This window comes from Myotis lucifugus, unplaced genomic scaffold (assembly GCF_000147115.1).
Source record: "Myotis lucifugus unplaced genomic scaffold, Myoluc2.0 scaffold_6, whole genome shotgun sequence".
NCBI lineage: Eukaryota > Metazoa > Chordata > Mammalia > Chiroptera > Vespertilionidae > Myotis > Myotis lucifugus.
This window is the reverse complement of record NW_005871054.1, coordinates 700,782-724,551: the sequence shown is the minus strand read 5'-3', so window position 1 is coordinate 724,551 and position 23,770 is coordinate 700,782. Positions and strand designations below refer to the sequence as shown.

Genomic DNA, 23,770 nt, shown 5'->3' with positions numbered 1-23,770 from the left:
CACTCCCTGTGTCCATTGGTTAGGCTTATATGCATGCATACAAGTCCTTTGGTTGATCTCTCCCCCTTACCCCCACCCTCCCCTACCTTCCTTCTGAGATTTGACAGTCTGATCGATGCTTCTCTGTCTCTAGATCTGTTTTTGTTCATCGGTTTATGTTGTTCATTATATTCCACAAATGAGTGAGATCATGTGATATTTATCTTTCTCTGAATGGCTTATTTCGCTTAGCATAATGCTCTTCAGTTCCACCCATGCTGTTGCAAATGTTAAATTAGCTCTCAGTTCTCCAAGCACCACCATGGTGTAATGTGTATGAAGGGTGCCTTTTCCTACGGTTTCAGTGTCAGAAACATCATAAAATTGTTGGATTCTTAGGGTTGGGATGTAATATCTGTCGTGCTTGCTTCTTAAAGACTCTCTCCTTCCTCGCCATCACAGCTTGTGCTTTTGCTTTTGTGTGGCAGTGATAACAAGGTACTTTAAAACAAATTTGATTTAAAATACAAGGTCTTACTTCAAAAAGTTTGGGTTCCCAAGGTATTATTGTGAAACAGTTCCAATTATAGTGCAATAAAATTTTCTCTAAACAAAATTTAAGAATCGTTCCTTTTGTCTTTAGTAACTTTCCAAATAACCTGTTTTATCCGTTCTGCTTCCTTATAGATTAAATTTCTTGTAAAGTTTATGGGTTGATCCCCCACCCCAAATTAATGGCTAATATACCTTTTTCAGGGTATGTTAGAGCCCACCAAGGAACCCTTGAAACCACTATCTGCTGCAGAAAAAATTGCTTCCATCGGTCAGACAACCTCCATGTCACCAGAAATGAATACATGTACATCTGACCAATTCCAGGTAAAAATATCTGTATGTGTATAGATACGTTCAGGCATATCTATACATGTATGTCCACACACACTGGACATACATGTATAGACTTTTAGTTTTTTAAATGTTTTAAAAATTTGACTTCATGATGGGTGTGATTTTGATTACTTATTAAATAACACCCCTTGGAATACAATGAACAAATTATCTTTCATTTCTAAGAATAGAAAGGCACAAATTGAGCTGGCTGGTCATGAGTAAGTCCTTTAAACCTATCTAAAACTTACTCTCTTTTCCTTTAAAATGAAGACTTTGAAACATGGATCTCTAAAAGTCCCTTGCAGCTTGAACATTGTATGATCATTACACACAAATCTGATAAGTGTTGGATATCCTCAAAAATGGGGAACACTGCATTTATACCGACTCTTCAAGTCTGCTATTGTGTGTTTTTCTTGAAGCGTGCAAAATTTTATAAAGTAATAAAGTTTAGGTGTGTTTATTACATCAAAAACTGTTGTTTGAGAAGTTTGAATAAAACTATTACTTAACTTGAAAATGATGTGACATTTAACAAAACTATCGATTAAGAAAAAAAGAAAGCTCTTTTACCTTTCTTATTCTTTACCTGCTTAGCACATGTAAGCACAAAATTTATTTTAGTCTAATATATAATAATATCAAAGCCTCCCTGTCACTGTTTATCTGAGGAAAAGAAGCATTTTAGGTTGCTTACTTTTCCCACATTAGATCAGAAACAGATTTAGTGCTGGTTAAATACTGTTTTTTAGGAGATTGATATTTTTAAGTGGACATTACCATTTCTAAAACATATCCTTGCTGTGTTTGTCATTTCTTAATCTTAAATATCATCTTCAATTATATCTAACACAAAAATGTATGTTTGGACAGCCTTTCCCAAAATGTGTGCTCCATTAAATACTAATCCCCAGAGATGCAACACTAAAGAAGTGCTTTAGGGTGGAATAAGTTTGGGAAATATTTCATATCATGCCTTAACCCACCATTGGAGATTCACAACACATACATTAAGGACTCGGAAGAATCCGGTAGTGAATAACCCTATGTAATTGTCATTCATGTCTCAAATGTTCTTGGCCACAGGACCCTTTTCTGCAGGGACTAGGGGAGAAGAGTTCTAACACCTGCAGCACTAGTGTTTTGAAAAACATACTTTAGAAAATAACGCTATAAAGTAAGGTCCTTCCCTTTCAAGTGTGTTTCAAGAAACATATTATATTACTGTTGTGTACCACTATGGTTTATACCTGAGCACAACTAAACATCCCTTTGAATTCATGAGCAGAGGCCTAATGCGTTAAAATGCCTGGTCTTTTACCAACTCTTTTGGGTAATAGGTAAATGGCTTGGGCAAAATATCTCAGTAGTTAGAATCTGTCCTTAGATTTATCCTCTTTTCATTGCCCTCTGGATATCAACTGCCCTCCCATGCCTGCCTTACCTATGCAGATTCCAAAATTCTCCTAGAACTCATTTCCATGTCTACCTTAATCAGCATTCTTATACTCACAGTGCTGGCTCATTTACTAAAAATGGTGCTGTTCTTATTTGAGGCCACTTGTTACTAGTTTTGCTTTCCTCCTTCCCCTCTTCTCCTCCTTCTATCCAAGTCTATGTATTACAGCCCCATAAACTATTGTTTATTTTACCAAAACTGGCCGATTTTATGTATTTCATTCTAGTCATACCTTATACATATCTTTATTATATAATTTAATTATCAACTTGACTAAAAAATATCTAGGTGACCTAATACAAACATGTGTCAATTTAATGAAAGACTTTTAATGGAAATTGATGTGTTAATGTAATGGAGGTTAGTTGCAGCTCCATAGTATGTTGCCATCTATTCATGCACATACACCCCTGTGTATTTGCAATCAAAGGATTACTGTCTCCCTATTTATAGGCAAGTATAGAAATTTTTAGCAACATTAAGCACATCTAACTTTTTTGTTAAAAAATGGAACTTGCTCTCTTACTACTTTTATAAAAGTCCTTTTAATCAAACATATCCTTTTATTCTGTTAGTGCACACATTTCTTTATTCAAAAAAAATAGTGATCCCTAACTGGTTTGGCTCAGTGGATAGAGCGTCAGCCTGCGGACTCAAGGGTCCCAGGTTTGATTCCAGTCAAGGGTATGTACCTTGGTTGTGGGCACGTCCCCAGTAGAGAGTGTGCAGGAGGCAGCTGATCGATGTTTCTCTCTCATCGATGTTTCTCTCTCATCGATGTTTCTAAGTCTCTATCCCTCTCCCTTCCTCTCTGTAAAAAATCAATAAAATATATTTAAAAAATAAAAATCATCACTCTCCCCTTTAAAAAAAATAGTGAATTTAAAAATTTATTTTATACTTTTTTGTTGTAGTTTGTGATCCTCATTAGCTTTAGTTTTTAGGCTTTTTGGGAACCAATGAAAATAATATTTCCCAATGGAAGTTGTTCATACTTATTTCTGAATTGACTTGAGATTATGTAAGTCTTCATTCTAATATGTACAAACACACTCAAACAGATTTCATTATGCGTATCGGAATTTTGTGCTGGGATGCCTGACTGCCATCACTAAATTGTGAGATCTTTGCTTGGCTCCATACTTGTGATTCAAGTTAAAATATTTAACAAACATCTGCTATACATTGTAAAGATCTCTTTATATAAAGTGCTATTTCTTACCACTGTTCTTTGGCCTGCAACATACATATTACTTTTACTTTACTTTTTGGCCATGCAGTAAGGCTGTTATGTCTTCCTGCTACTCATAATTTTCAGATTAAAAAGCTGTATAGCCTTTAATGCTAGAAACGTAACAAAATTTGTCAGGAAAGACCTGTTTAATATCTTTTCTCTCCCTCCCCCCACCCCCGCCACAAAATACATATAACTATACTAATAAAAGGATAATATGCTAATTAGACCAGATGTCTTCCGGATGTCCTTCCTGACAAAAGCCAGGGTCCTGGGTGCTAGCCCGGGTGAAGCCGCCTGGGTCCTGGGTGCCTGCGGCTGGCCGGAGGAGGGAAGCCTGGGTCCTGGGTGTGGGGGCCGAGGCAGAGGAGGTTAGGGGTGATCAGGCAGGCAGGCGAGTGGTTAGGGGCGATCAGGCAGGCGAGTGGTTAGGGCAATCAGGCAGGCAGGCAGAGTGGTTAAGGGTGATCAGGCAGGCAGGCAGAGTGGTTAGGGATGATCAGGCAGGCAGAGTGGTTAGGGGTGATCAGGCAGGCAGGCGAGCAGTTAGGATCCAGCGGTCCCAGATTGTGAGAGGGTGCAGGCCAGGCTGAGGGACCCCTCTCCCGTGCACGAATTTCGTGCACCGAGCCTCTGGAGTGTGTGTGTGTGTGTGTATGTGTATCTCAAACCTTTTATAAAGTGTTTGTTTTGGGCAGCACTAAACATTGACTTTCAAATTTAGTGACATAATTCTCATTGTGACTGCATGCTTTTTGTTCTGTCTATTCTAGCTCAATTTTGGTACCCACTGAATTTTTCTTCCAAATTAGTTTGTACTCATTAATTTTTTAACCATTGCATCTCTTGTTTAGGAATTTAATAACTTACTAGCAACTGTTAATGGTGTTTTGGTGTTTTCTCTAAGAAAGACAGATTATAGGTAAAAAGCAGTAGTGATGCTTTTATTGTCTTATTTTTATCTTTATCCACTGAATTTCAAGGTCACACCATTCCTGGTGTCATTACTGATTCTCCTCTTAGTAGGATCAGTACTTATAACCATACTAGAGGCCCAATGCACGAAATTCGTGCAAGAATAGGCCTTCCTTTCCCGGTGCCGGCACTGACTTCCCTCCAGCATCCGGGACCCAGGCTTCCCTCACAGCTCCTGCTTCATCCGGAAGGTAGTCTGGAACGACGTCCAGTCTAATTAGCATATTACACTTTTATTATTATAGATTTCATTCACTAATGAGTAGACTCAACTCTCTGACTAGCAATTATTCACCTAGTCACCACTAGCAAACTTCCTCTTGTAGGCTACTTGATGTGGCTATTTCAGTTATGAATTTTAGAGTTAGAAAAAAGAATAAAATTATAATTGTGGTCTCCTTTATAATACATGTTTGGAAAGGCTAAGTAATATATCCCAAATCATCTATCAATGGTAGCTAAGACCAGAGAACCCAAGTATTGTGTCTCTAGTCTCCTTTTTTTTTTTTCTCTCTCTTTTTATTACCTTTTTTTTTAGTGCTTTTGTCTCCACAGTAATCATACCACATTGCTTCAGGTTGTTTTAAAATGCTTCACTCCAATGCTTCTCTTTTTTAGTTGCCTTGTCAATGTCATTAGTTAGCCTATAATTGCATAGATGTCCTGTTTTTCATCTCTCATTTCTACAAAATGTTGATTTGTGTTTTAGCACCTCATTATTATACAAAGTGGGGCAAAAGTAGGTTTACAGTTGTGAGTATTCAAAGCAGTTTATTCTTGTATTATTATTTATTAATATTTTATTATTTTCCATACAAACAACTGTAAACCTACTTTTGTCCTCACCTGGCTGTGTCTTTAAAATGCCATACACACCTATATGAAAAGCTAAAATTTTAGCAGATCACTGAAATATTTCTAAGTATCCAACTACTTGACATCATTTAGGTAAAATGTTAATGAAAGAGCTTTGCTCCATTTATCCAGAAATGTTGTTACTACATAAATTGGGTTTTGTCCATTCAGTCAATGTTGAATATGAATAAAGGTGTAGAAGTAGAATATATTAGTTGAATCTGTTGGAATGCCTACCTAGAGCTTTTTGTTTGTTTGTCTTTGAGATCAGCTAAAGAAGACCTTTTCTAAATTTTGTTTATCAGTCTTACAACTAGGTTATAAACTAGATTTTCACCATTTTTTGTTAAAATAAGTATAGATTCACTGGAAGCTGCAAAGATAATACGGAAGAGGTACCTTATACCCTTCACCAGTTTCCCTCATGTTTACATCTTACATAATTATGGTACAATATCACACAACTAATATGACCATTGTACAATATGTGTGCATAGTTCTGTGTCATTTTTATCATGTGGAAATATTCATATAACCACACTGCAATCCAGATACAGAACTCCTCCATCGGCACAAAGAACTCCCTTAATACTTCCTGCTCCACTGCCCACTCCTCACCCCACTCCCACAACTATCCCTAACCCCTGGCACCCACTAATGTTAGCATTTTACTTTGTTTATATCCCTCCCCCTGACCTAATTTGGGACAACTAGATGCTTATAGTAGCATGCCTGTCATTGGTATCCCTGTTATGAAGATAATTGTTATTACAATATCATGGTTTTAGACTTTCAGAAATAATGGTTTCATGCTCCTTTCAATGTCTTTACACAGAAAAAAAATGAGTATTAAGTTTAAATAGTACCTACCTTACAATAAAGTGTGTGTGTATATGTGTGTGTATGTATATGTATATATATACATACACACACATACAGTAAAGCAATGCAAAAAAAAGATAACATGTTGATACTGAGTCTAATAAAACAACAGGTTATTTCAGTAAGTGTTGTCAACACTGCCCCAACATGAAAGAAAGAAAGGAAACCAAAAACCATAATTTTTTCTCACCAAGAATATTCTTAAAATAAAAAAAAAGAATATTCTTAAAGCAATACTCATTTTTAAAATGTTTTGTATTGCTTTCCATCTTATATGTACAATTTGGAAAATTGTAAAGAACCAGAGACCTAGGACTTTGAACTTTCTCATTTTGTATATAACGAGACCAACTAAATTAACCATATATGGTCATACAAATAGTTACTGAGTAGTTGCTCAGTTTCAGATCATCCAAATTTCCTCAATTCTAGTAGGATACCTTCTCTATTGCATTATGCCATTTTTAAGTGCCAAGTCATTTAAAGTTATCACACTAGTGAAAAGGGTCTGATATTTTATACATTTTAATGTTTTTATTGTAATAAAGCCAATAGCTTAAATAATGATTTGAGAATTGATTGAAATCTTGACATAGAAACAGTCCATAAATTTCTGTTTGAACTGTAAAGATAATTCCATTTTTCAGATACAACTTTTTCAATGTCAAGCTGTACTGTTTGTAAATTTTGCAATTTCAGTTTGATTTAATATTATTTGCAGGTAACCTTCTGAAATTGTAAATTATCCCAATTTTGTCTTTAGGAATTTTATTGCCTAATTATCTTGCTATAATATAATAGATTTTTTCTTTGTAAAGGATTCTTTTTGTTGATACAATCTGTACTGATTAATTTTGATTTTTTGGTTTTCAACTCTAGGAGTCTCTACCACCCGTCCAGTTTGACTGGAGTAGCAGTGGCCTTACTAACCCTTTAGATGGTACGTCTCTCCGTAGAGCCTCTAGCACCAGAGCTAGAGTTAAGAAAGCTACAAAGTTCAGACAAACTTCTCTCTGCTGATTTCCTTTTTTGTTTGAACATAACTTCTTATTCTTATCTTTGGAAATTCAGGCTTTCTTTCTGAATAGTAATTGCTCAAGAAGTCAGCCATTACTACTATTAATTAGCATTAATGGCTAAATATAGGTAGTAGTAGTTAGGTACATTTTTAATTTCTTCATCTTAAGTCAAAAAACGTCTTTATTTTTTACAAATATGTAGGTAGTTTAAATGGTATTTTAGGTAGGGTCAATTTACTTGAAATTTTTTTCTGCAGTTTTTAATTTATAGAATTTTCTTGGATGCAAAGTCTTGTGACCAGAGGCTGCTTTAAAGCACAGTTATTTAACTAAAAACAATGCAAATAGACCCATATTTATTGATTCAATGTAGTTTTCAGATTTAATAATATTTTATAGAGCACTTATATGCAAATAGGAAGTGAATGATTTTCATGATCCTTTTCTAAAATTTATCTCAAAATGCTGGTAAGTAGTTCCAGAAATAATTGTTTTCACTCACGGCTTTAAGAGAAATTCTTGAAAAAGGAAAAGCTTATTTTAGTAATGTGGAGTCTTTAAAATAACGTGAAACGTTAACTTTCCAATGTGTTGACACCACAAGTTTTAATTTGACCCTAAGATACAATTACTCTTTACTCCTTTACGTCATCGGTAGTTTGAGCCATTGCCTAAAGCATTCTGTCAGTTTTGCCTTAGAATGGGGGCTAGGATATTTGGAAAGCATCCAATTGAATAACAGTGCTGAAGGAAAGCCTGGATGCACCTCTTGCTGTTGTCTGGTGTCTTATTTAGTCAAATCATCGTGCTTTTTATTAACAAACAACTTCTTTAAAAATGTATATTATTTCTGATTACTGTTTCAGAGTTAAAGGGGAACAGTACAGCTTGAGGTTGCACATCAGGGTAGGGCAGTTATGACATATTGTTTTATTTTAAACTAAATTAATGTATTGGTGTGTGTCCTAAAACTGAAAACTTTGTCACTTTTTAAACATTATTAATTGGAAACCAGCATTACTAACATGAAAGATTGATTTGGGCATATGCAGTGATTTAATGTTGGGTTGAGATTAAAGTATTGTTTCCCTTTAACGGGTATATTTTCCCTTGGTCTTTCTGCTATGGCTTCGAGTTTGATTGAAAGAACTGAACTTCTAACTAAAACCTTACTAAAGTGTTAAATTATTTACCTTGTACATGAGAAAATGTACATCAAATTAAATTGTTACTTCAGAAATGTCCTTAGTAATGAAAAACTAATACTGTACACATTGTTTTAATGTTGATTTTAAAATGTGTAATGACTACTAATTATAACCTGCATGTTCAAGTGTGTGTCTTACCCCTTTTTACACATAACCCCTCCTCCCTTGGCTTACCTTCTGTGTGGCTGCCTACCAACACGGTCACTGAATTTCAAGCTAGTGGAGGTTCCACTCTTCTGAACCTTGATTTCTTTGGGCCCGTGGATGACAGTAGCTCTAGCAGCAGCACCACAATCCCAGGTCAGCAGAGTGTCAAAACCACAATTCTAGTTTATTTACTGAAAGCATGACCACATCACTTGACTTTCCTATAAACAAGGAAATAAGTAGATTGTATTCTCTATGATGTCTTTCTAATACTTTTCTTTCACCTGTCTATTGTTATTTTCCAGTAGCTGACTATAGCAAATGACTTATGTGAAATGTATTTTACAGAAAACTTTCTCAGAGTGTAATATTCAGAGCTCAAAGTCATATCTAGGAATAAAACAGTCCTAATGTCCTTATTTAAAGGCAGGAGTTTTTTTTCCTATAAATGAAAAATGTGATATTTGATATGCTTATTTTTTCAAGCATATTCTATAAAGCCATTTGAAAAAATAAAAGTTTAGAGATATAAGAATATTTTAGTACACAAAGATGACTTTACATTGTAGTGCCTGTGATAATAGAACCTTTACAAATGCTAGCATTCAATTAATTGTTTATTAGTGCTGAATGTATAATTAGGTTCCAAAATGTTGGAATCTAGCACTTAGTTATATAGTGCCACATAGAACTATTATTGTCTTCATGTAGCTCTTAAGTAGAAAGTTTACTGTTAGTTTTCCATGTGGAGGAAAAAAGTTACAAAAGTTAATAATAGAAAATAATTGCTATGAGATACTAAAAGTTAGAAATAAACCTTACTTGGAGTGCCTGTTAATGTTCAGCCCTGCGAAAGTTCAGTTCATTGACCAAAGAACTAATGTATTTTGTCATTGTCTAACTGAATAAAAGATTAAAATATAATGGCATTTTTATGTTTACATTTTATTTAATATGATTTTAATGACTCTGTCATCCCATCTTGTGATCTGGTAATCATGCCCATTGATCATCAGATAGCCATTGGGGTGCTATGTATAGATGCTGGTGCCCAGAATGCATAGCGAGGATCTCTCTGTGCCCCCACTGGTGGCCAGTTACAGTCAGCCTGGTTCCTGAGAATTTGCTGGGTTTACCCTATTCAACTAGATAACCCTGCCACCCACTTCCAGCAGTTTAGGTGCCATGATGGGAAATGGGGGAGAGTAAGAGTCAGCTAAGAGTGAGCCTGGGATGTGGATGCCCTTCTCCAAGGTCTGGTTATGGACATCTGACCCTGCTGTAAGGAAGGTCCAAGGCCATTTGGTAGAATGACTCGGTTCCTCCAATCTAAGCCCTGGTTATCATGTTCATTGTTTCCAAGATTTTGCAAGCATATGAAAAAACCAATCTGTGTCTGGTTGTGACTTCAAAATGATATTTTACTATTTACTTATATTACTTCTAAATACATTTGAGCTATGTAATGACCTGGGTGAGCTAATTAGCTGTTTTTAATACTAAATAGGGGGAAAAGTGTGTATCGATTTCCTTATAACTGTACAGGTCCCAAGAATGAATTACCAAGCTCCCATTTTTAATTTGCTCTTAGCTTTGTTTTGTCATGAACTGTATTATAATTTAAATGAGGTCGCCTAAAAATCTGGTTTAACTTTAATTTTTGGTTACATTTTAAACTCAGTTAAAATCATCCATAGATAATCTAACCATATAAAGAAGTACAGAAATAACCTGATAACCAGGCTCAGTAGCTTTGAGAGAAGCTTAGAGCTATGATAGAAGTGAAATTAGCATGGTCAAATGCGGTCCTCATTACTTTGGAACCTTTTAAATATTTTCATTCTGTATTTTCATTATATGCTCTAGCTGCTGTATAAACTTGATTACTATAAAGTTGCTTTGCCTTTTTATTGCTATTGGGTTTTGTTAAAACTTACCATCAAGCTACAGGTATCAACACCTTTCTTAGTATTCCATTTCACTATTTGCTTGCACTTTTTCTGACTTGTTTCTGGGAAAGTCATTTTGTCTCAGCTTGCGGTTAATTATTTTGTGTGTGAGACAGGAGGTTGGCATAGAACTTGGTTGGCTAGCTTTAGTTATGTAACTAAACTATGCCTCATTAAGGTTTTGTTTAAAAAAAATTCTTCCATTAAAAATAATTAGTCTAATTATTAGTATAGAGTAGGGAGTTATTTTGTTTTTTAAAAAGGCCATAGTACTGTTGTTTTTCTTTTCGTGCATGGGATAGTTTGTTTTCGGCTGGGGGAGGTTGATTGTTTTGTTTTTTAATCTCCCACTTTACTCTTTGACAGCCAAGTAGCCAATATTTTAAAAATCCAAGTAAATTTTTACCAGCAATTTTCTGTTGCCAGTCAGAATGCAGTTTTTCATTCTGCATTATTCCTTAAACAGCTACTGACATTTTGTGGTTACTTAGAAGCTAACCTTTCACAGTGGACGAAAGAGGTACTTTGGATTCGTTTAGTCCCTTTACAGGCATCTATAATTTTGTACATTTTAATTGCAACCTATATACTTATTATAAAAGGCCTTCTAAATATATTTTGAAATTGTACCTTAATGAAATATTAAGAACTTGGGAGAGTCAACAAACATTTTCTATAGCCTTCCTCCCTTGTTGGACATGGTAAATGTGGAAGCTGCTTTTGCTTGTTTGATTTCTGTAAACATCTGAGATCTATGTTTACATCTGCTAATCGTTTCCTAAGTTGAAGGCAGTTCCTGTGGGGTTTTTTTTTTCTTAATCTTGAAATATCCTAAAAGGAGGAAACTTGTTAATATCAATATGTGCATTTATATGTAATTTTTATTAGCTGATCATCAGAGCTTGTTAAAAAATAAAGATTGATGAAACTACAAGACATTCTCCCTGACAGTCTGTTTTTCTGTTATACGCTGAAACTACTGAACTTTTCTCAAGTAATTTGCTGGGGCCAAGAGGAGTGTACAATTAAAATTTTTTTATCTCATCTTTATTATCCAAATTTTAGCTTGAGTTGAAATATGTAATTGTTCTTTTCATTGTTTTCATAGTCTTATTTAATATAAATCTATATTCAAGAGAAATATAAAAATAGATATGTATATTTTACTGAAGTCAGATAAAGGGAGGATTTTTATAGACTTACAGCAAATCTAATACTCTAATACAGCTTCATTTTGAATTCCTCTGACAAGATATTTGGTCTAGCACTAGCCAGTTTGGCTCAGTGGACAGAGTATTGGCCTGCGAACTGAAGGGTCCCAGGTTCGATTCTGGTCAAGGGCATATGCCCTGGTTGCAGGCTTGATCCTGCAGGAGGCAGCCAATCAATGATTCTCTCTCATCATTGATGTTTCCATTTCTCTCTCCCTCTCCCTTCCTCTCTGAAAAAAAAAAATATATTTTTAAAGATATTTGGGCCCTGACCGGTTTGGCTCAGTGGATAGAGCGTCGGCCTGCGGACTGAAGGGTCCCAGGTTCGATTCATGTCAAGGGCATGTACCTTCGTTGCAGGCACATCCCCAGTAGGGGGTGTGCAGGAGGCAGCTGATTGATGTTTCTCTCTCATCGATATTTCTAACTCTCTATCCCTCTCCCTTCCTCTCTGTAACAAAAATCAATAAAATATATTTTTTAAAAAAGATATTTGGTCTCATAGCTACTAGATATAGATATGAGACTATAGAAATATAATTAACCCTTGAGACAATTTTTATTTTGTCCAAAAGTAGTTCTTTTTTCACTTTTTCTGAGAATACTATACCCTCCCACTTCTTAGGAAAAAACAACTTGATATATAATTTATCTTTAGTAATAATTTAATGCTTATCCCCTCAAATTGTCAGAATATTTAAACTAACCAAATCATTTACCATATTTGAAACTTTATATTACCTTCCAAATCCTTTGGTGTGAAAGAAAAGAATGCAGGAAAATGGTCAAGAAGGTAGCAGGAGAGGTTCAAAAAATGTGGTTAATCAGTCAATTTAAAAATTGAGTCATCCTATTGTATAATAAATCATGTGCATTCTACTTATAAAACATTATTAACTTTCATATTGCAAACTAATCCAAAATTGAGGGAGTTTTCTATAGGAGATAGAATTTTAGAGTGTTTGGATGGTATTATGTTAAAGTCTATACATATACCAAAGTGGAATTTTGAAAGTATTTTCCTATTTTATAAGAACTCTGAAAAGTGAAACTTATAATTTAAAAAATAAATACAGTAGTATAGTATACTAAAGATGTGTTGTGCTTATAAAAGACTCAGATGTTTACAGAACAATTGCCTTTTGCATCTTGGATTGTGGCTAATTGAGTGACCCATTGCAGCTTGCCATCACTGACTATCATTTTATACTATAAGGTGTGGATCCAGAGTTGTATGAGTTAACAACGTCTAAGCTGGAAATCTCCACCTCAAGCCTCAAAGTGACTGATGCATTTGCGAGACTCATGTCCACAGTTGAGAAGACAAGCACATCTACCAGGTAAGCAGTTAGTGTTTACCCTGACTTTGAATTCTGTGTTTAAACAGCCCAAATGGGAAAGCATTTCAGAGTATTGTGTTAAGATTCACTTTATGTTTGTAAAAACTAATAATGCCTAATTCCATAAAATGGTGTCAGATGTTTAAAATTGAACTATATTAGAGCAGTCTATTTCATGAGAAACTAGAAAGGACTAATAGATGTGGATTTTTCTCCTCCCACCCCCCAACTTTGTGGAGAAGAATTCTGGTTAAGTATTAAGATCGTAAAGCCACTGTAGAAAGAGTCCCTCTTACCCTTCATAACTTCCTGAAATCTTTGGGAACCCAGTCTCACACTCCTAGAGTCATTGTTTTATTTTCTGAATTCTTACATGTGCAGCACCTCTCTTACTGAGGTTTCTGGGACCCCCTTCAGGGACATGGCCTAGAAAAGTAGTTATCTCTCGGTGTCAGAACCAGATACAAGGAATGTTACTTGGGCCTTGTGTTTAGGATTCAGGAAACCTTTAGTTTTACATGGTTAAGCACTGGAATAAGCCATTGCTTTGACATGTTAGCCATAGGAGTAACCCGGTTCGTAATAGGAAGCTAATCACTACTGCAAGAGCAAATATTGGTTGATTAGCATACAAACTCTGCTGTCCCACATCCATGATACATCAACACTTTAAAATGTTTAAGCATTCAGTCTACAGAGATTTATTATTATTAAATTATGAAAATTATTTATAATTATGAAAATCCATTATTTGTCTTGTAATTATAATTATGGATTAACTTCCCTGAAATGGATTTGTAGCATGCACATGCTTATTTGTCCACAGATTCTCTCCATTGCTCTCATTACCCCTATTTCTTCATAGTAAGGCTACCTGACACTGTTAAAACCTACTATTAAGTCAACCTACTTGTAAATTAAGCCAATGCGAGTGTTTTACTTGCTTTCTAACTTTTTCTATTCCCAAATAAATCATATTTTCAAATTGAAATTCTTCTCATTCAAGTTTCTCCATTTTTTCTATATGTGTTAACCAAAACCTAATGCACGCTTAACTTAAAAAAACACACACAAAAAACTGATGTTTTTATTGTTTGGGCTTTACCCAGCTATTTTTCGGACAGTCTTTTCTAAGGATAATCATACTATTTCCATTCCTTTTTTCCTCTGCAGTCTCACTGAACAAACTATTTATAGTAGAGTTATGGACGGCCCAATGATGAGAATTCATTCTTTGCGCCATTAGGAGGAGCTCTAAACCACATTAACTCTCCTAACTTTTTAGTTCATCCTTGAAACATGCTGTATGAACACTAGGGAACTTTTCCAACTCCTCTATCACTTTAAGAGGTTATTTTGATGTTTTCCCTTATTCTATACTATTATGGAATGAACTAAAACTATAGTGTGTATCCTACTGACCATCAGTGTTGTGGCTGCATTGAATTACTCTTTACTACCTGTTCAGCTTTATATTTAAACACACAAATTGAAAAGAAAACAAGCTGCCAACTTTGTATTTTCTATTTTGAGGAATTAGTTGTTTGAAAATGGTGAGCAGTACAAATATTCACAAGTCTTACAATTTGAAGGTAATACTATAAAATTGTCCCCATAAGTACTTCTCAATTGTACAGAGAAGAAAAAGGGGGTGACATATATGGCTCCAGAAAGCATTTTAGGTGTCTTGTTGTTTTTCTTTTGTTTCTGTCATTTTTGTGTTTGTTTTTGAGTAAACTATAGAATGTAAAGCTCAGCAAAATCTTCTTGGCTCTTGATATAGAAGATAGAGCAGAAGAGCATTGAGGGACTGTAGGGTAAGAAACGGTTAAGAAATAGTGGTCTAGGTAGAGGAATTTTACATGTAACAAGCAAGATCCCATCCTTTCTAAGTGCTTTGCATGTGTGAGAGAAAGCACATGTTTTATTTTCTTGTTTACCTTTACTAATAGAGAGAAAAATAATTTCTTAATTTTGGCCAGCTAGTTAGTAGCCACAGATCTCTAACTAAAGTTTATACAAGCCAAAGGACTAATTGTCAAAAGGGATACATCTTTTTTTTTCTTACCTTTTAATTGAGATAAAATTCATCCTTCTCAAGTGTACAATTTAGTGGTTTTCAGTATATTCATGAGGTTGCACAACCATCACCACTATCTAATTCCCTAACATTTTTATCACTCCTAAAAGAAACCCTATACTCATTAGCCACTTTTCCCAGCCCCTGGCCACCACTAAAGTGCTTTCTCCCTTTGCATTTGCCTATTCTGGCTATCCTATATAGTAAAAGCCTAATATACTAAGTGACTGGTCAGCCTTTCAACCAATCAAAGTGTAATATGCTAATGATATGCTAAGGCCGCTCAACTGCTCGCTATGATGTGCACTGACCACCAGGGGGCAGATGCTCTGACCCGGTAGGTTAGCTTGCTGCTGGGGTCCGGCTGATCGGGACTGAGCGAGACAGGCCAGACATGCCCTGGAGCCCTCCCACGGCCAACCTGCCACGTCCAACCTCCTCCCCAGCTGGCCAACCTCCCGCATCCCTCCCTGCCCCAATCATGCACTAGTGGGGTCCCTGCGCCCTCTTGCAATCTGGGACCCCTCAGGGGATGTCGAAAAGCTGGTTTTGGCCCGATTCCATGAATCGTGCATCAGGCCTCTAGTTTCATATAAATGGAATCATACAATATGCAGCCTTTTGTGCCTGGCTTCTTTCACTTAGCATAATGTTTTCAAGTTCAGCCATGTTGTTGCATATATCAGTACTTTGTGTTCTTCTGTGGCTGCATAATATCCCATTTTGTGGATATACCACATTTTGCTATTGCATTAATAAATTGCTGGACATTTGGATTGTTTTTACTTTTTTACAGTTATGAGTAATGCTACTGCATTTATTATGAGTTTTTGTGTAGACAAATGTTTTCCGTTTTCTTGGGAGTGGAACTGCTGGGTCAAATGGTAACTCTCTGTTTAACTTTTTGAGTAACTGCCAAACTGTTTTTCCAAAGTAGTGGCACTATTTTACATTCCCACCGATAATGTATAAGAGTTCCCATTTCTCCACATTCTCACCAAGGCTTGTTTTTGTCTGACTTTTTGATTATAGTCATCCCGGTGAGTATGAAGTGGTAGCTCATTGTCATTTTGATTTGCATTTCCCTGGTGGCTAATGACGTAAAGATTTTCAGGTGCTTATTGACCATTTGTATCTCTTTAGAGAAATGTCTATTCACAAACTTTCCCAATATTTTAATTGGGTAATTTGTCATTATTATTATGAGAGGCCCAGTGCAAGAAATTCATGCACTGGGGGGGGGGGGGGGGCTGTTCCTCAGCCCAGCCTACCCCCTCTCACAGTCCAGGAGCCCTCAGGGGATATCCTACTGATGGCTTAGGAGTGGCATAAGCCACAGTCTGGCCTCCCTCTGCGGGTGGAAACGGGCTGATCAGGGGAAGGTGCCACCTCCATCACCCCACTGGTGCTGGCACTGGCGGGTGTTGTAGTCGTCAAGGTGTTTTCATAACACGGACTCCAGTTCTTTCATCACGAAAAAATGACAACTTTTCTTAGGGTTTTAAGATGTCTCTTTCATAGAAAATGGCATTTCTTTTTTTTTTTTTTTAATCTCCCCATACGCGAGTGTTCCCTATGATTTTTAAAGACCTCGGAAAACACAGGGCACACCAAAAAAAACATTCATGTGCAAGGCCAACCTCGATGGGCTGCTTCTCAATGAATATCGTAACCTGGGCCGCGTCAGGGAGAGCCAAAAACTATACTCCCCATACAAATAAAAACCGCGCCCCCCGGGGGTTTTGTTTTCCCCTTGGGGCCCCCCCCCCCCCCCCCCCCCCCCCGCGGGTTGTTCTCTCTGGGGCCGGGCGTGGGCCACCCTGTCTGTTGTTCTCTCAGGCTCTGGGCCCATGCCAGGCCCCTCCTCCTGAGCTGGTCGTGACTGTTATGGCGTCCTGGCCTAATTTGCATATTGCCCATATATATATATATATGAATTCTTTACATGTTCTGGGTACTGGGCCTTTATCAGGTATATGTTTTGCAAATATTTTGTCATTCTGCAGGTTGTTTTTTCACATTCTTGATAGTGTCCTGTGAAACATGAAAGTTTCTTAATTTTCTCAACAAAAGGGAAACTTTATCGAGGCCCCAGGGCCACAGGGTACAGGCAGGGAGACCACTCTGTGGGCCAAGAAGATGGTGGAGGGGCCTTATTTACTCTTCTCCTTGGAGCATAAGTTGTTGGTGTGGCCACACTTTTTGCAGCATTTGACAGCATGGTGGGTGCGGGCAGGGGTATTGGCATACGTAACACTTGTGGCAGATCATCTCGCCGCAGTTGTACTTCTGGGCAAGCTGGTGGAGGGAGGGCTCCTTGATGCCACCCCGCAGATGAAGTACCAAGTACAGGGTGGACTCTCTGAATATTGTAGTCTGAGAGAGTGGGGCCATCTCCAGCTGTTTGCCACAAAAAATCAGACACTGCTGGTCAGGCGGGATGCCCTCCTTTTCTTGCATTTTAGCGTTGACATTCTCAGTGGTGTCACTGGGCTCGACCTCAAGGGTGCTGGTCTTGCCAGTCAGGGTCTTCACAAAGATCTGCATCTCTGCGTCTGCTGGGGAGGCTGCTTGGCCACGTCATTGAAGAGAATTAACAAAAGTGTCTTAGTTTTTATGAATACAATTTATCTTTTGTTGCTTGTGCTTTAGGTGTCCTATCTAAGAAACCAATGCCTACTTCAAGGTCAGGAACATTCTAGGTTTTCTTTTAAGAAGTTTTATAGTTTCAACTCTTACATTTAGCTCTTTGATCCATTTTGAGTTAATTTTTTAATATGATGTGAGATAGGAGTCCAACTTTGTTCTTTTGCCTGTGGATATCCAGTTGTACAAGCACTGTTTGTTAAAAAGACTGTTCTTTCCCCTCATCCCCCATAGAATGGTCTTGGCACCCTTGTTGAAAATCAATTTGCCATAAATGTATAGGTTTATTTCTGGACTCTTAATTGTATTTCCTTGACAAAAAGGATAAATCTTAACTGGAGACACTATAAATGAAAATTAGGTCACTGCCTTTGATTTGAGAAAAGGTCATGATATAACTTTATTTTCAAATTCTCCACAAGCATGTTCTTCTTCCTTATATTTTAAGAAAACTAGATCACATCAATGTGCAGTGACTACAGATAAATGCACAAAGAAAACTTTTTCTTATTTTTAAATACAGCTTCATATTGCCTCCAAGTATTGCCTCTGAAATAAGGCAATTGGTAGAAACACTAGAATAATGTTTACCAAGTATTCCTTGGGTAGAAGGTTCTTCCTTTCCCATACCCCAATTGTACTCCACAAATGAGGAAGTCCATTGAGGTACAATTTTGTTACTGTTGTTAGTAACCTTTTATCATTGCAAAGCAGTAGGATATGTTGTAGAAAGTTACAAAATACAAGCCAACAAAAAATTTAAATTATCACATTCTAACCACTCAGATCACTATAACTTCTTAGAGCAAATTCTTTCAGATTTTTTTCTATGTAAATATGCACATACTTGTGTTATTTTAACCAAAAATGAGATTTTTATAGTCCATACTGAATTAAATCTACTCTTGCAATCAGTGATCTCCATCTGTCAATTTCAAAAAAATTTTCATTTCATCTAATACTCAGGCTATATTCAGATTTCTCTGACAATGTCCTTTCTCTCTGCTTTGTCCAAACCAATATTCAATCTAATGCTATTGTACCTAGCTATTATGGCTCTTAAGTCCCTTTTAACCCAGCATAGCTACCCTTGATTCCTTTTACTTTCCATTTTATAACATTAGCTTGTTAAAATGATCCATCTAGTTATGCCCAAGAACGTCCCAACCTCTGGATTTGTCTGTGTCCAAGTAGTATTTACTATGTTCCTTGATTCGCCTTCTTTACTGTAAACTGGAAATTATATCTGGAGGTTTGATGAAGACAGGTAAACCCTTGCCTAGAATGCATCATAGGTGTTGTGTCACATCAGAAGACACATAACGTCTGAGTGACTCCATCGTTGGTGATGCTAAGATTGACTATTGGTGAGAGGCTAACCTTTTCCATTTTATACTTTCAGTTTTTTCACTTTTAAACTAAAAAGAGAACAATCTGCTTTTACTTCAGAATGATGCAGATATCGGTTCCCCATTAAACATCCACCTAATAGTTTTGCCATCATTTAAGTACAATGAAATGTAGATTTTTATCAGAAAAAATTCTGCTGAGAAACCCTAGAACTCAGTTCAGTATTGGTTGATCTGCTGATAGTTTCGATGTGCCTAAAGGTGACCCCTGCGCCCCATTGAACAACTTTTAACTTTGGTCCTAAAAGTCTGACATTTGATTTGATTTCAGCCTGAATTTAAAAATGGTAACAATAGAAAAATGTAGGAATAAAATAAAGGTCTGCATCTCTTTCTTGCATTATCTCCTGACTTTCTGCTGCCCATCCCTAGAACAAAGAAAATATGTATAGTAGGTGGCAGGAATAACTTGTGTCACACCTAATAGAGTACCAACTATCCTTTATCATAAAAGAGGTCAGGCTTTTTAGAGTAAATGATTTTAAATGAACTTTGGTTTAACATCAATGTTTTTATCACTATAACTATTCTTTCAATATATTTAATTTCCTGGAAAAAAAATAAAGTTTGGATTACAATCATGTGCTCAATTTGTGCCACATTTGAGGTTTTGTTGGCATTTTCTGTGGCTCACCTGCTGGGAAGACATGAGTCACCCAGAGTTCTTCATGTATGTGGTAGGCACCAAACTGCACATTTCTAGCACCTGGGGCCATTGTAGTAAAATGTATTTCATCTAGAGAACGCACAGGATTTCAAGATTTCCCCTGTTCCCAACCCCTCCTGCCTATGTACATCCTTAGTGTCAGCAGCCGGCCCTGGTGCTGCTGCATTTGGACCCTCTGTCTGCATCCCACTGGGGCTGAGGCCCGGTGTTTGTGAACTGAGGGCTTTCTCTCCTGGAATTCCCCTTCAGGGATGAAGAGCGCCCAAGGTTAAAATGACTTACAAGGTCTTGTGCCAAACATGTTTTGTTTTATGTTGAGGTAGTTTTGGTAGTTTCACTGGGAGCAGGGGGAAATCCAGTTGGGCGAAGTGTTATTAGGGTTTCTGGATTATATTTCTGCTTAGTAGCATTCTGAAAATATGCCTGGGTAGGTGCTCCTAGCCTTAAAAGTAAAGCTGTGAGCTATACACAGTACATGTGAATATCCGTATGTACGTGCCCAGCTATGATGAACATACGTAAGTAAGGCATGCAACTTCATAAGAGACTTGGCATCTGGCATAGGAAGCACACAAGAGTGTCATGAGGTTCAGGAACCAGCAGAGATAAAGGTGCTCAAGTCTGCATACATTGCTAACTGACCACCGTGAGAGTGGGTGTTCCCCCATTTGGCCCACAGCAGTCACATTAACACACTTCCTTTTTTGCATTTGTCAATAGGAAACCGAAAAGAGAAGAGCACCTGAGTGAAGAAGCCATCAAGGTGATCGCTGGCCTTCCCGACTTAACGTTCATGCATGCCAAGGTGTTGATGTTCCCAGCCACGTTAACACCTTCCACGAGCTCCCAGGAGAAAGCAGACTGATAGCAGATAGGAAGTGGACAGTTTCAATGGCTTTTCCTTCTCTCCATCCCTCCCCTACCATCAAAAGCATACCTGCTGTAATTAAAAAAAATTCAAGTTCAGCTGATTTGTTGGTAAGCCACACTAGAAAGGTATACATAGTAATGTATATTTATTTACATACTGAAGTCCTAAATTTATATTAGAAAAAATGTAAATAATCGGGGGTGAACATTTTTGAAGATTTATTCTTTTTGTGTTGCTGGGGTGTATACATTTATGTCTTTGTGAAATACACTGGTGGTGTCCTTCTTACAAAACTTTTGAAATAAAAAAAAAAAAGAAAATTAAAAACTCAAATCTCCACTGTCTGTGAAATCCCCTTCAGTCTTTTCAGATTGCATTGAATGTCCTATTAATTTTTCATATCATATGTTGAATTACTTTTACTATCATATATAAGCTCCAAAGTCATTGTTAAATTTGTGTGTGTGTGTGTGTGTGTGTGTGTGTGTGTGTGTGTGTGTGTGTGTGGTGGATTTGTTTTAGATCTGGCTTTTGTTAAAATTTTTGTGCTCTTTTTTAATCTTTTCAATCTGGCATATTGCTGTTTTACCTTTTGCAAGGTACTTCATCGATTGCTCCTTTGTTAAGGGTATGGATCATTGTCAGAACTTGATTGCAGGGGTTTAAAGAGATTGTGTGTCTGTTTTAAATCAGTTTGGTTTGGAGAAGGACCAAATTATATGAATGTCTTACCATGAAATTTACTTGTTACTGATTTTTTTTCGTTCTATCATACCACTATTTTTTGAGGATTTTGCACAGTGTAAATGACATAATCATAGATTGCTATGGTTTAGGCTGTATATACAGTAAAAACTATGGGTTTTAAATGTTTGGGGAAATTCCTATGGAAAAAAAAAGAGAGAGATGTAGAAAGAAGAACCTCTAACAAGGGTAATGTGCATGCCCAAGGTCTTTGGAGATTTCAGTGTGTAAATTTCCTTTTAGCTTACACAAAAATAAAATAATTTAAAAGAAATTAGCCTGGTGTCTTTGTCCTTTGGTATCTGGGGAAAATGTAATGAGTTTGGATGTGAAGTGTTACTCTGTGTTAATGTACTTCAGTTCAGAGGAAACCATTTGGTAGGACTTCCACTTTGTTGAAACCAGGAAGAATTCAAATCTGGCCCATAAGAACTGGATCAGTCATTTTAGTAGCTGGGCTGTTTTTTATGTAGAACACGAGATCATAAAAGAAATTCCCATGATTCATTATGATGTATCTTCATCCGAATTGGCAAGGTGAAGGAAAAATTTGTAGGGAATTTTTTTATTTCCAAGAAAATATAGGCATGAAATTAAGGTGAGCAGAAAATTTCTATAAAGTGATTGTAAAATATTATTAAATATTGCTTCCCCCAAAACTCACATGACACATTTCATTAGAAATAGGCAGTCAGCAGCCCCGAAGCCCAGCCCCTCACATCTGCTATAGAATGCCTCAGTGGAACCCCTCTGCACCTCCATCAGTGACAGAGATTCCTGTGTTGCCAGGTTATTACACAGGCCATTGGGACAGTTGCCTGAGTGTCGTTTAAATACGGCCTGGAGTGACCATGCTTATCTCCCAGTCACTTCCCCAACTTTTTTTTCCTTTTAGAGAAGGCTTTTCCTCAGAATAGTCACAAGTCTTCAGTGCCCCGTGACCTTCTGAATGGAAGGATAAGATGCTCTGAGCAGAACTTCACATGTAAAAGGTTGCTTCTACAGTACATTCAAAACTCAATTGTAATGGCAGCCTTCGCCAACCTAAGTTTAGAGCCTTAGCTGTGTTATCCTGAGGAAGTTAATCAACTCTGAGCCCTAATTATCTTTTAAAATGGAATGACACCACCAACTTGTGAGGTTGATGTATTAAATAATCAATGTAAAACACTTGTAACATGAGTAGATAGTCAATAAATGATAGAGTCAGCAAAATTGTGAAGGCCTTGGGAACCCTGGTAAATTTAAGACACTCAAAGAAAGGAGCACTGCCCTAGCTAGTTTGGCTCAGTGGATAGAGCGTCGGCCTGTGGACTGAAGGGTCCCAGGTTCAATTCCGGTCAAGGGCACATGCCTGGGTTGCATGCTCGATCCCCAATAGGGGGCATGGAGGAGGCAGCCGGTCAGTGATTCTCGTCATTGATGTTTCTATCTCTCTTCCTCTCCCTTTCTGAAATCAATAAAAATATATTCTTAAAATAAGGAAGAAGCACTGAGAATAACAAGTTATTGCATTATTTTAAAACGGTCAAGTGGACCGTCCTCATAAAAGGAATCCTGCTTTATGACTCAGAGAATGGATGTTTCATTTTACAACCACTTTTAGATAAGGAAGGTTTCCCTGTTGTTAATCATATTGGCTCTGGATGTTTTAATCACAACAGATAACATTAATATTGGATTGTCAGGTTAAAACCAGGGCTGTAGTCTGCTCAGCTCTTTTTTGCATTAGACCAGGACTCCAATCACCCCAGAAAGCAGTAGCAATGGCTGCTGCAAGAAGAGCCTTGAGCGTCCTATGATCTCAGCCCAGGGAGAGTCTGTCAGATGCAAGCTTGTCCTGGTCATCAGCTGTCCATTTGTCTTTCTCGAAGTCAACCAGGAGGACCCTGCAGAATTGGGGAGAAGAAACTAGAGTCAGCAGCCCTAAGAGTCGAATCACACATAATGGAGGCTGGTTTAGCAATCAGCTTAAAACCAGCTCACTCATCTCCTAGTCTCACTGGATGGCCAAATCCAAATAGCCATACATAATTCCCCAGTCAGTCCAAGCCAGACTGGGAAGTATAGGGGAAACTTTCCTAGGTTATGTGTCACTGTTATTTTTTAAATATGTTTTTATTGATTTCAGAGAGGAAGAGAGAGGGATAGAAATACCAGTGATGAGAGAATCATTGATAGGCTGCCTCCTGCACGCTCCCTAT

General features: G+C 37.1%; 1 protein-coding gene and 1 pseudogene across 14 annotated transcripts in view; one reads left to right on the top strand and one right to left on the bottom strand.

Moving 5' to 3' along the window:
* AFTPH (aftiphilin) overlaps nt 1-21,840 on the top strand; it is a 60,716-nt gene extending 38,876 nt beyond the window's left edge. For 5 of the 14 annotated variants that reach the window (XM_023746330.1, XM_023746352.1, XM_006083280.3 and 2 more), the window contains 5 exons: nt 736-858; nt 7,155-7,215; nt 8,719-8,802; nt 13,026-13,149; nt 20,672-21,840. In XM_023746330.1, coding sequence (XP_023602098.1) covers nt 736-858; nt 7,155-7,215; nt 8,719-8,802; nt 13,026-13,149; nt 20,672-20,816 — 537 coding nt within the window. In that variant the 3' untranslated portion in view covers nt 20,817-21,840. Of the gene's footprint in view, nt 1-666; nt 859-7,154; nt 7,216-8,718; nt 8,803-13,025; nt 13,150-20,671 lie in introns of those variants that run through there. The other 9 variants (XR_002826851.1, XR_002826854.1, XR_002826843.1 and 6 more) reach the window with 8 other exon arrangements.
* Nucleotides 17,257-17,976, bottom strand: LOC111823766 (annotated as a pseudogene).
* Nucleotides 21,841-23,770: the final 1,930 nt, after the last annotated feature.